This window comes from Lactuca virosa, chromosome 9, assembly GCF_052849685.1.
Source record: "Lactuca virosa cultivar CGN04683 chromosome 9, Lactuca_virosa_CGN04683_v6, whole genome shotgun sequence".
NCBI classification, from domain to species: Eukaryota; Viridiplantae; Streptophyta; class Magnoliopsida; order Asterales; family Asteraceae; genus Lactuca; species Lactuca virosa.
In genome coordinates this window covers 305,881,064-305,892,648 of record NC_136434.1, presented here as the reverse complement: position 1 = coordinate 305,892,648, position 11,585 = coordinate 305,881,064, and the positions used below count along the sequence as shown (strand labels likewise).

The 11,585-nt window shown below is 36.1% G+C and overlaps 2 protein-coding genes across 4 annotated transcripts; both read right to left on the bottom strand.

The window, feature by feature from the left end:
• Positions 1-1,028: 1,028 nt before the first annotated feature.
• On the bottom strand, positions 1,029-6,641 carry RECQSIM (RECQ helicase SIM). Of its 3 annotated transcripts, XM_079071848.1 has the most exons (17): positions 6,466-6,636; positions 6,048-6,160; positions 5,303-5,879; positions 4,963-5,182; positions 4,765-4,875; positions 4,494-4,683; positions 4,065-4,386; positions 3,705-3,880; positions 3,281-3,337; positions 3,070-3,150; positions 2,779-2,842; positions 2,480-2,579; positions 2,301-2,384; positions 2,132-2,219; positions 1,897-2,016; positions 1,703-1,795; positions 1,029-1,602 (listed from the first exon to the last, which is right to left on the bottom strand). In XM_079071848.1, the coding sequence occupies exons 3-17, from the start codon at positions 5,850-5,852 to the stop codon at positions 1,300-1,302; spliced, it is 2,559 nt and encodes an 852-aa protein (XP_078927974.1). In that variant the 5' UTR covers positions 5,853-5,879; positions 6,048-6,160; positions 6,466-6,636; the 3' UTR covers positions 1,029-1,299. The 3 variants fall into 3 exon arrangements, with proteins under 3 accessions (XP_078927974.1, XP_078927973.1, XP_078927972.1); XM_079071847.1 differs by lacking the exon at positions 6,048-6,160 and having other exon boundaries at positions 6,466-6,641; XM_079071846.1 differs by having other exon boundaries at positions 6,048-6,638.
• Positions 6,642-6,865: 224 nt separating this feature from the next.
• LOC145140690 (uncharacterized) lies at positions 6,866-7,687 on the bottom strand. The gene is made up of 2 exons (XM_079074096.1): positions 7,499-7,687; positions 6,866-7,423 (listed from the first exon to the last, which is right to left on the bottom strand). Exons 1-2 carry the CDS (start codon positions 7,685-7,687, stop codon positions 6,866-6,868), a joined length of 747 nt encoding a protein of 248 aa, XP_078930222.1.
• Between the last annotated feature and the right edge of the window lie 3,898 nt (positions 7,688-11,585).

Genomic DNA, 11,585 nt, shown 5'->3' with positions numbered 1-11,585 from the left:
ACATTGTATGTTGGCCTAGTGGAGTAATGGACTTAATGGATTAAGTCCTTAATGGGTTAAGTAAGAACACTTAACCCTAATCGTCATTTTATGTGAAAACCCTAATTTTTTTTGGGTCTTGAGTTGGACCTTTGTGTTGGACTTTGGTGATTGGTCTATTGATGGGCGATCCAAGTACAAGTATATGGACTAGAATATTTGGATGGGCTTAAGGGTAAGGCCCATGCGAGGGGTTTAGGCCCAATTTGGAAAATTGGGCCATAGATGGGCCATAACTGGGCCTTGATGATTATGAGATGTTGGACCATTGGAAAGCCAAATGTTTGGATTAGAATAAATGGTTGGGCCTTAGGGTAAGACCATGTAGAGATATGGGCCCAATTTTCCATATGTTAGGCCTTGGTTGATTATTGGGCTTTTGGGCTTTCAGAGTGTGTGTTTGGACTTTGGTTTTAGACCAAGTTAGGTTAAGGGTAAAATAGTCTTTTTACCCCAAGCATTGACTTATGGTTATGTATTGGAACCCAATTATTAATTGGGTGTTGTTTTGATGTTGACAGTTCGGGAATCTGTCAACCAGCAGCTAGAGTTTTATCCGCGGGACTTCGGCAGTGTGAGGTAAGTCTCCTCACCATACCAATGGGTCGAAGGCACCAAGGCCGACCCATTTATTTAGTTGTGATGATTATTGTGAATGGGCAATCACTCCGGAACAATATCATAAATACTTCGGAATATCGTATTCCGGAGCACACCTCGGAAACACATCGTGCACCGGAATATGCTATTTCGGATCAAGTAATCATTTTTCCAAAAAAAAAATTGTTGGTTATTTTTATTAGAATGGTTGTTTATAAGGGTTAGATTACTCAATTTCTCTTAAATGTTTGTCTAAATGTTTCTTTGTTTTATATTTGATTAAAATTGAGAAACTTAACATCGTTAAAAGTCAACAAACAACATTGGCTTTTATAAGAGTTCATAAAATTTGCTAATTGAATGGTATTTTCAAGAGAACAAGTAACATGTTTTAACTAAACAAAACTCGTTTTTATAATATGTAAATATCAGACGTGGGGAAGTGCTTGTAGCCTTCCAAGTTCATGATCCAAAAACATCCCTGTCATGAACGAAGATGGGCATGGAATGGATTCAACATGCTATTGACATAAGTCAATAAATCCTGACAGAATACCAGTTTCATAAAGACTAAAACTGGCAAACATTATTGCCTACCATCATAATGCAAGAATGGATAACCTTACAAAAACCCATCCGAAGTTAAGTTCAATTGTGATTTTATTTGGAAAGCTTTGCAGCTAACCTGCCTCGAACTGTTCCTGTATCCAAATGGCATTGTTTTCGTTTCTTCTTTTGGCGTGGTTGTTTCCATGGTCGATTTTTTCCTAACCTCTGCTTACGAATCTCGGGATCCGCCCAACCTTTTCCCCATTCTGCAAAAGATGAGTAAGATTTGGGCATCATAGTTTGGGACAGCAACATATCTGCTTCAGGCCAAACATAAAATGGTTCCTCTGATTTGCTCCTCAAAAATTCCAGCCCATGTTTAGTTGGTTCTGGAAATTTTATCTGAACATGTCTCTGTATACCAAAAAAAAAAAAGTACAATTTTAAATATGTAGACTAGTAGATGATTACATAAATCATTATCCTAAAAATCAAACATAGTTCAAAATACTACCTTCTCATCCCCTTCTCTAAGATACCCTTTGTCTTCTAGAATACGAATCAGACCTCTCCACCATAACAGATCAGTAGTAGCATGTTGTGGATTCTATTATGCACATAGATAATTTTAGCAAGGGCAAATTTGTAAAAAAAAAATAAAAAAAATAAAAAAAACTATGATCATGATTTCAAATACAATTAGATTACCTGTTCCCGGATTTTACTAACAATCATCCTGACATTTTCCATTTCCATCCACATTTGCCTTCTATTGTGCTTATAATCATCGTCATCATCATAAGACCCCTCTACATGACTTCTTTTTTCCTGGATTTTAATACATACATTTTTTCATACAAAAACTAGAAAACTAATTACTATTATTATAATTAATGAATTCAATTCTGTTCTTTTTTATTATTATTAATTATTAATTACTCACATAATGAGCAGCAATGATCCCCATAAGAACTCGAGCTTCATCTTTCAAATCTTGCTTCTCTGGAGGTCCCTTAACACAAATATCACACCTGAGAAAAACCAATGATTTTTTTTTTAATGAAAAGGCACAAATAGGAAAAAGAATTTTAATAACAAAGAATTTGACATACAAATGACAAGTTTCATGGCTAAAATCCTCCCCAAAATATTGTACTAGCATTTGGGCTCGACATTTATATGTACTCATAGCATATCTACAAAAGCATAAAAAGGGAATCATGAAGTATAATGTAAAGAGATTTTATAATAAAAAATGGAGATCTTGAAAAGGATAATATTGAAGGTCAACCTGAAGCAATCAGATAACATCTTATATGCTTGTTTAGTTTGTTCTTCACTTCTTTTGTTTGGAAGAAGGGATGGCATTCTTGATAAATTTGCATATAGAACTATTCAACAAAACACAGAAAGCTATAAGATAGTTATAGTATAGATAATTAACTGTGATTGTCAAATAATTATATATAAACCACAGATTAAATCTTTGAAATCATCAAATAGAGTGACCTAAAAGTTAATATTGGAACTTTTAACTCTTTTTAAGGTAAACCATGATAATTAAATGACTTAAAACAAAAAGTCACTCACCACAATCTGCCAATTTTCCATCTCTTCCAGCTCTACCTGCTTCTTGATAATATGCTTCCAAACTCTGTACATGAAAAGCATGTATGAAAAGTAAGGGTAATGTATTTGTATTGATTTGTTTATTAAAGAAACCTAATTCTAATTTCAATGCCTCAACAAGACAAAAAAGTTAAAAGTAGAATGTTGTAGAAATGAAAGTAGAAGGCCACAATACAGAAAGATATGAAAAAACTATATTGATTTTAGCCCTAAAAAGTGATTACAGCATTTTTAAGGGTTTCAAGAAGATACCTGAGGCCAACCATAGTGTATAATTCTTCTTACATTTAGTTTGTCAATACCCATACCAAAAGCAATCGTTGCAACAACAACCTGAATGAAAAATTCAAAAAAGAAGTTGAATTTTGAAAACATTTTCCTTTTCATGTCAATTCATTATATTTGTGGGTGATAAATGATTGGGAGCTTTTCCAAATACTTCAATAAGTTTTATGATACATACCTGTACAGCATTTTCATGAAATTCCATGTGCACTTGTCTTAAATGTGATTTTGGTAGCTGATAAGAGCAGAGAAAAGAAACTATGTCACAATAAGTAAAATGGTTAAATGCAAACAATAACAATGTACTTTCATTGGTTTGTTTTTTATAGCAAAGTACTTTCATTTTTCCTATTATTAAGTCAGTACTTTGAAAAATCTTCTCAATTATAAGTTATAACAATGTCATCCATACACAAAGCAAATTTCACTGCTATAATTGGATAGTTTTCAAAGTATAGGAAAAAAAATTGAACATACAATGCTATAATTGGTTGAATTTTTCAAGGTACAATGCCTTAATGAGAAAAAAAAACTGAAACTACAATGTTGTAATAAGTAAGATGCTTCAAAATATGATAAGACAAAGAAGTACAAAAATATACCTTTGCATGATAAGCAGCAGCTTTTACACCAAATCTACAGAGATACTTAGCTACGGTTAATGTATCTTTCCTAGTTGGGACATATATGATTGTTGACCCTTGCTCAACTTCTGTCTTCTTCCCTTGTATGCCACAAACACTTGGGGATGACCTTCCATTGAATTCTCCACAGGTAACTGCAGTAATTCTGGTTATGAAATGAATGAATATGTAATCACAAGAAAAAGTAGGCCAAAATATAGTGGCTTTTATCTAATTTTTCAGGAAAAGTATGTTTAACACTAAGGGTAAAAATGCAACTTCTGATTCCCGTCATGTCATGCATCAAATAGGCAAAAAAAAAAAAAAAAAAAAAGCTACCATCCAAGTCATCAGCATCCAGGAGTAGGTCACATTCATCTTCAAGATATTCAACCGAAAGTTCTTTTCTCTTTAAACTTTTATTTGGCAGAGATATATCAACATCATCATCATCATCATCAGTTTCAGAAGAAGCCCTTTCCTCTGTACAATCCAACCAGTTCTTGTTTGTTTCATCTTGACTGGTTGTGCCAACTGAACTGCAGCTTGCAGGTGAGATTAAGATATTCTTTTTACTGTGTTTTTGGTTTCTTGTGTATGTTTCAATCAAGTCATGGAAGTCCTTCTCATATGAAGATGAACATGTTTTACTATGCTTCACCTACAAATACAATACCCAAGATTAAATCGGGACTCACTCTCAATCTCTCGTCTGTGTAAAAGACGAAAATGCCCTCCTCATATGAGAAAAAAAGAGAAAGAAGTAACTGAAAAACGAAGATTCGGGCGGAAAAAGGATGTGAGAACAATCTTTGGATCCTTTGACATTTTCAATGAGTTGAGAATATCTTCACAAACTAAAGTGGTGGCTGTAGCAGTTAATGCCATTATTGGTATATCAAACTTCAAGAAATCCAACTTTTTGGCACTAAAGTTCTCTCTAAGTGCAGACATTCGCCTGAAATGTCAAAAAAATATGTATATATATTCTAAAGTCACAACATTACCAATCCTTGAATCAAAGGGTAAAAAAGGAAACCTGTAGTCAGGTCGAAAATCATGACCCCATTTGGAGACACAGTGAACTTCATCAATTGCAAATAAAGCAATCCCACGTCTTTCTGCAAGGATTTGAAGTGGTTTTATCAATCTGCAAGAGAATGTTTAGGATTTTATTCGCCTGAAATACTTAAAAACAGGGATCCATTAAACATAGAAAACTTAACAAATCATTAACCTCAAGATTGTCTCAGGGCATACATAAATGATTTCATACATCCCTCTCATTGATTTCTCCTCAACAGTGTGATCAATCTGTCCAGATCCAAGGAAACAGGCTGACACACCATGTTTTGATAGTTTCAAGCACTGATCATGCATCAAACTTATCAAGGGTGATATCACCACCACAACCTTCCCAGTTAATAATGCTGGAATTTGAAAACATAAAGATTTCCCTACGAAAGAACTAAAGATGAGACAATAATTCTCCAAAAAGAAAGGTAGTGAAAGAACTTGGGACTTTCTCTAAGACTATTTTCAATTATAGGGATGAGGGTATTCAAGTCTTTTTTTACCTGATCCTGTTGCAGCAAGAACAAGGCAATCTTTGTGGGCCATCCAAGCTGCCAAGGCTTCCTTCTGGAATCTCTTTAAGGATGAGTAACCGAAATGCTTCTGCAGCAATGCATTAGCTTTAAGTTCCCAATCTTCTCCAACATCTTCTTCTTTGGAGTATGATGAATAAATGGGCTGTTGAATGGCTTCACACCCTTCTCCATGAAAAGACAAGACCTTTGTTCTTGAGAATGATGTTTCAGATTCAAGAGATGTCTTGTTAACTTTTGGTTTTCCTGCAGATTGCAGATGATCCATGATGCTTAACTGACGCATTCGCCCACCCGACTGTTTTCCAGGGGCAGATAAGTCTTTTTTCCTAGTAACTTTCTTGTTAGAATCATTTGATGTGCCTTCTTGATTTCTACTGCTAGCATTTAAAATGAAATCAATTGCATTGTTTAAAGATGGACCCACTTCTTTGATGGCTTTTGTAGCCTCTGAAATCTGAAACCCCATGCCCATGAGTTCAGCAATCACTTGATCAGAAGCTAAATTGTTCCCATCCATGGCAATGCATATATATATATACAGTAGCTGCATCCAAGAGAAACTGTATGAAACTCAAATTTAATAGAGTGTTTGGAAAGTAAAAGGCTAATCATGACAATCACCAGTGAACTTGATTGTTTGTACCAAAAATCACAAGTAAACTTGTTAATTGTTGTTATTGCAACTTTTACAGTTTGTAGCAAAATAAATTACCCCAACAGCTTTCGTTAAGGTCTCTTTATACTCCTGATAAAGAAGCAACTTCCACTTTCGTGACTCTATTCCGTTTAGGGCTACAATGTATGTTGGGGCCAATTTGAGATAGGCTGTTCGTTTGATGGGTAAGGATGAAAAAACAACAAAAACAAGCATCTGCATCAACTGAATAACTGAAAAGGTTGACGATTTGATAGGAAATTTAGGCAAATACAGTCAACGAAGTCGGATGCCTAACTGAGTTGGGCTCGATGTCCGTTTTAGAATTTATAGGGTTCATGTAGGTTTCGAAAGTAGTAAAGAATATCAAAGGAGTAAAATGGATTAAAACAGAGAGGAGACTTGGCAAAACGAAAACGAACTCAATGACGGAAATACAATAAGTGTAAATTAGAATTGGTGTGTGAAGCCTTACAAGATCGATCAATATTTTCCGGTGGTGAAATTTGAAAATCATCAGAAAGACAGGATTGAGACTGACTGGGCGCGCATCTGAAATTCTAAAACGGCGCAAACTGACCAAATCGGTGCAAAACTATATTCCATTTGGGACATTTGAGAAGGTAGGCACCAAAACACCTTTTTTTGGTATTTTCCTTTACAAAAATGTTATGTTCCAAAAAAAGTACATCTCGAAGACAATATAATCAAACTATGGTGTTATTTGTTACATGATACATCAAACCGATAAAAAGAAACCGATCAAGACGGCACAAAATATGAAACGTTTAAGTTGTTCAAACAAAAATAATAGAATTATATAAGAATACACAAAATATGAAAATGTGTAATAACACATGACTGATTATACATTATTATTCGTGCAATACTTCTTTATACACCACATTTGTTGTATAAACTTCATCACCTTTTAAATTTTCGTTAGGCTTCACTAATACTTTTGTATTGCAACGTGAAACCCCTCTAGACAATGCAACATAAAGTTGTCCATGTGAGAATATTGGGTCTGGAAGATAGATACCTACATTTGGAATTGTTTGTCTCTTAGCTTTATAGATTGTCATTGCAACGCACATTCGAATAGGAAATTGTTTCCTTTTCAGCTTGAATGGAAACATGTCATCATCAGATGGACATAAAGGAATCTTAGGCAAAAATATCTTTTTTCCAGCATGTTGACCAACAGCTATTTTTGCATGAATGACATTTTGTTGAAAGCTTTTGAATATTAATCGGGTGTCATTACACAATCCATTTGTTGGGTCAATATTCCGTAACAGTATTATCGGGCACTCAACTTTTAATCGAAGGTAACACGGAGGTAAACCACTAACACTGATCGAGTTAAATAATTCCAACGGATAGAAGCCATTTTTATCATCTATGGCTTCATCGACACTATAATAAATTCTCTATTCTCCAAGAAATCGATCGATCATGTAATCGTTAATTGTATCGACACTATCGTTTTTTGTGGATAATATTGCCCGCGATATGATATAATCTGATTCAGACCTATTGAATTCCAAGGAGGGAAACACTGCATCAATCAAAGAATCAAATGATTTTTCTTTATCAGTGTATGGAATTACCATATCATCAGGGATGCGAATAAAGCTTTCGTCCATTGTTTCTTCAACTCCATCATCGTCCACATATATGATGTTATAACTCATCACTGAAGACTATGCATGATAACCATCAAGAACCTAAAAAAGATAAAGTCCTTTCATTTGATCCATAAGAAGCAAGAAAGAAAGAAAATGTGTAAAAAGGAACCAGATAGAACTCAAACTTGTTATTACTTTTAAGAAAACATCTTAGGATTCAACCAAAGTAAGATGCTATATTTGTTTACATTAAGCAAATTTACACAAAATTGTTTTGTTTTATCAGACAACTAAAATTAAAACTGAACACTTTCTACAAGTTTTGAATCCACACTTACGGTTGTTTAAATTTTAAAAATACAAACCAAAAGTTACAACATAAACCCAAGATTTATTGAAACACCCATGTACAAACCAAAAGCCATGAAACCCAATTTTTATTGAATAACACATTGACAATCACATGACCAGACTTAAAAATTTAATAACATATAATACTACTCTCTACCACCCCTCTATCGTGAACCAATATATATATATATATATATATATAGAATTGCAAGATGTGTAGGTGTGACATCCCCTAATTTCTCGGCCAGAAAAGACCGATTTAATTTATGCTTTTTAAAATAAAATCAGAGAAATCTTTTAAAAAGATGTGGCGGAATTGGTCCCCAAAACAAAACATGATAAAAGTTTGTCAAAACCTTTCTTTAAGAAATATATAATTTCATTTCATATCAAAACCTCAGGATGTCATGTTCCGATACAGATCAAAAGCATAAACAAGACATTATAAGCCTTTCAACAGTTATTTACAACTACTGGCCTATAATCCAAAAATCTCTCATCATCCTCCGACTATGCTCGGGGTCCACTACCTGTAACATAAAAAGCTGAGTGGGTCAGGCTTGGGAGCCTGGTGAGCATATAGGGTTTTCAACCCACAATAATAATAAACTTATTAAGTTCATCAATCAACAATAACCCTGATTACACGTTCCCGTTATCCTCACTTTACGTCCCTAAACACTTATCACAAGAGGCCTAGCCTAAAGAATATCATCGGGATTGACACTACTGCTAAGGGGTTTCCTCAGCCATACATGTCCTAAAGGCAACCATGAGGGGGATGGAGTACAGCGAATGAACACCCAAGTTCATTAACACCTACAGGTTGCGGGCCTGCCAGCGTTCCACTGGACTGTCTAGAAAAGTCTGTGGTCGTCATCCAAACTCCGCTAGATGATTGGATCACAATCACATCGAGGCCTCTCATCATTTTATTTCATCACACATCAACTATCTACCCATGTTTTACCCAACATATTTGTAGATAACAATACATATACAGTTTAAAACTTGTATAAAACATCTATTCAATAGTCACCTCAATTAAACAATTAATATAATTACACGTAGCACGTATTTTATAGAAAATACTTCATATCTAGGTGTAAGATGAAGGTGACTATACACTCACTTGATTTACTGAAAATCAGGCAGCAATTCGTTTCCTAAAACGTTCGTTTCTAATAAAACCGGGTGTTTTATTGAGAAACCGGGCTCTACAAGGGTCGGGCTTTGAAACCGAAAAGATAAATTTCTCGGGCTTCTCGGGCACTTCGGGGCGTATTCTGGGGGTTATAATTGATACCGGGGCTTTGGGGGATGTTAGAATGAAGGAAATATTGAAAAAGGGGTAAAAGATGGCAAATTTCCAAAAGTATCCGAGAAGGCTCGCAAGCCTTCTATTTATAGGGAGGTCCGAAGTCGGCTAAGGAAGCATGAGTCAGCAGCGAGGACACGCGGAAGCAGCAGGGCGAAGGCGCGCAGCACATGGCTCGCACGTGCGAGGGTCTCGGTGTCGGCCTCTGATTGGACCGAGGTCTAGTCCGAGGCTTCAGACGTGGCACCAATTTGCGAAGCTCGGACGCGTCATAGAGGGGTACGAGGCAGCTCCTGATTGGCCGAGCCTTCGGTCCGAGGAGAATGTGACACGCGTCGACAGGTGGCCTCGGATGACTCAGCAGTTCGGACACGTGGCACGATTTGGGTGAGGGTGACGTGGTTAAACGCGTCGACAGGTGGCCTCGGATGACTCGATTTTTGTGCAGAACTTCTAAAATCCATAACTTTTGCATACGAGCTCCGTTTTTGACGTTCTTTATATGCACGCGTATGTAAACTTATGCTCTACAACTTTCGTTTAGACTTCGTCGGCTAATTTTGACTTTAATTTTTATATTATTATTTTTAACAGACCGGGACAAGAAATCCGTTAAAAATTCATAACTTTTTCATCCGACGTCCGTTTTCGTCTGTCTTTTTACCGATGTGATACTATTGACGAGACCTTCGATTCTCGTTTAGGTCGTGTCGGCTAAAAATCACTCGATCTAAAATTCGAGTTTTTAGCTATCTACTGCTAAGCTGAAACTTCGAAAAATCATAACTTCCTCATACAAAGTCAGATTTGGGCGTTCTTTTTATAACTACTCTCGGTTTAACGAACACTACGACTTTCGTTTAGATCACTAAGGCTAAAAAGTAGTTTATCAAAAACTCACTTTTTACGTCATTCGGCACCGTGCCGGTTTTGTCGTGAAACTTCGACATGTCATAACTTCTTCGTTATAACTCGGATTTTGGTATTTTTTATATATCTGTAATCCTTCGCACGACCACTACAACTTTCTTAATAGATATCGGCTTTATCTAATATTTATTTTTGACGCTCATTTTTATTCTTAATTAATTAAACCCTAATAATTAAGCATAAAACACATAATTCACATAATATTCACATAATTCCTTTTCATTTCCTCAAAATAAGTTACATAGGTTAACCTAGACTATAACGTCAATATTAATGCCTAGCCTAGAAACACGGGCATTACAATTGTCTCCCCCTTAGGATGATTCCGTCCCCGGAATCACACATCAGCAAACAAATGCGGGTAGCGACTCATCATGTCACTCTCCGTATCCCAGGTGAGATTTGGCCCATTCGTATGTTTTCAATGCACAAACACTAAATCGACCATCTTGCATCGCAACTTCTTAGTCTTACGGTCAACGATTGCATCAGGTTCTTCAATCAACCTCTTGTTTTCATCCAACCTTAATTCAAAAATGGAAATTATGTCGGGCACATCTCCCGTGATCTTTCTCAAATAACACACATGAAAGGTGTTATGATTACCCTCCAGTTCTTCTGGTAATTCTAGCTTGTAAGCTTGATTCCCGATCCTCTGAAGAACTTTAAATGGTCCAATAAACCTTGGACTCAACTTTCCCCTTTTACCAAATCTTATAAGTCCCTTCCACGGCGAGACTTTAAGTAAAACCGAATCTCCAACTTCGAAGGATATCGGTTGTCTTTTCTTGTCAGCATAACTCTTTTGTCGATCTTGAGCTGCTAACATCCTTTCCCTAATCACTTTCAACTTTTCAGCAGTTTGATAGACTATTTCAGGTCCCATAAACTGCTTTTCCCCATCTTCCAGCCAACATGACGGCGTTCGACACTTTTCTCCATACAAAGCATGATAAGGTGTCATCTTGATGCTTGAGTGGAAACTATTATTATAGGAAAATTCTACTAGAGGTAAGTGTTCATCCCAGTTACCTTGGAAGTCTAGGGTACATGCTCTCAGCATATCCTCCAATGTTTGAATTGTTCGTTCGCTCTGACCATCAGTTTGCGGATGGTAAGCTGTACTCAAACACAACTTGGTAACCAATTCCTCTTGTAGACTTCTCCAAAACCTTGAGGTAAAACGGCTGTCACGATCGGATACAATCGTTAATGGAACACCGTGAAGCCTCACAATTTCCTTCACATAAGAATTCACAAGTTTATCCATAGACCATTTCTCGTTAGCGGCTATGAAATGCGCACTCTTAATGAAGCGATCAACGACCACCCAAATCATGTCGTGACCGTTCCTTGTTCTGGGCA

Bases quoted from the DNA above. Each gene is read 5' to 3' on its own strand.
- RECQSIM (XM_079071846.1), bottom strand. From the start codon at position 6,212: ATGCAGATGCTTGTTTTTGTTGTTTTTTCATCCTTACCCATCAAACGA. The intron at 4,387-4,493 runs GTTACTTCTTTC...TTGTATTTGTAG, and splicing joins GCCCGAATCTTCGTTTTTCA to GTGAAGCATAGTAAAACATG. The intron at 2,017-2,131 runs GTGAGTAATTAA...ATTAAAATCCAG, and splicing joins GGATCATTGCTGCTCATTAT to GAAAAAAGAAGTCATGTAGA.
- LOC145140690 (XM_079074096.1), bottom strand. From the start codon at position 7,687: ATGAGTTATAACATCATATATGTGGACGATGATGGAGTTGAAGAAACA. The intron at 7,424-7,498 runs GCAATATTATCC...CTTGGAGAATAG, and splicing joins CAGATTATATCATATCGCGG to AGAATTTATTATAGTGTCGA.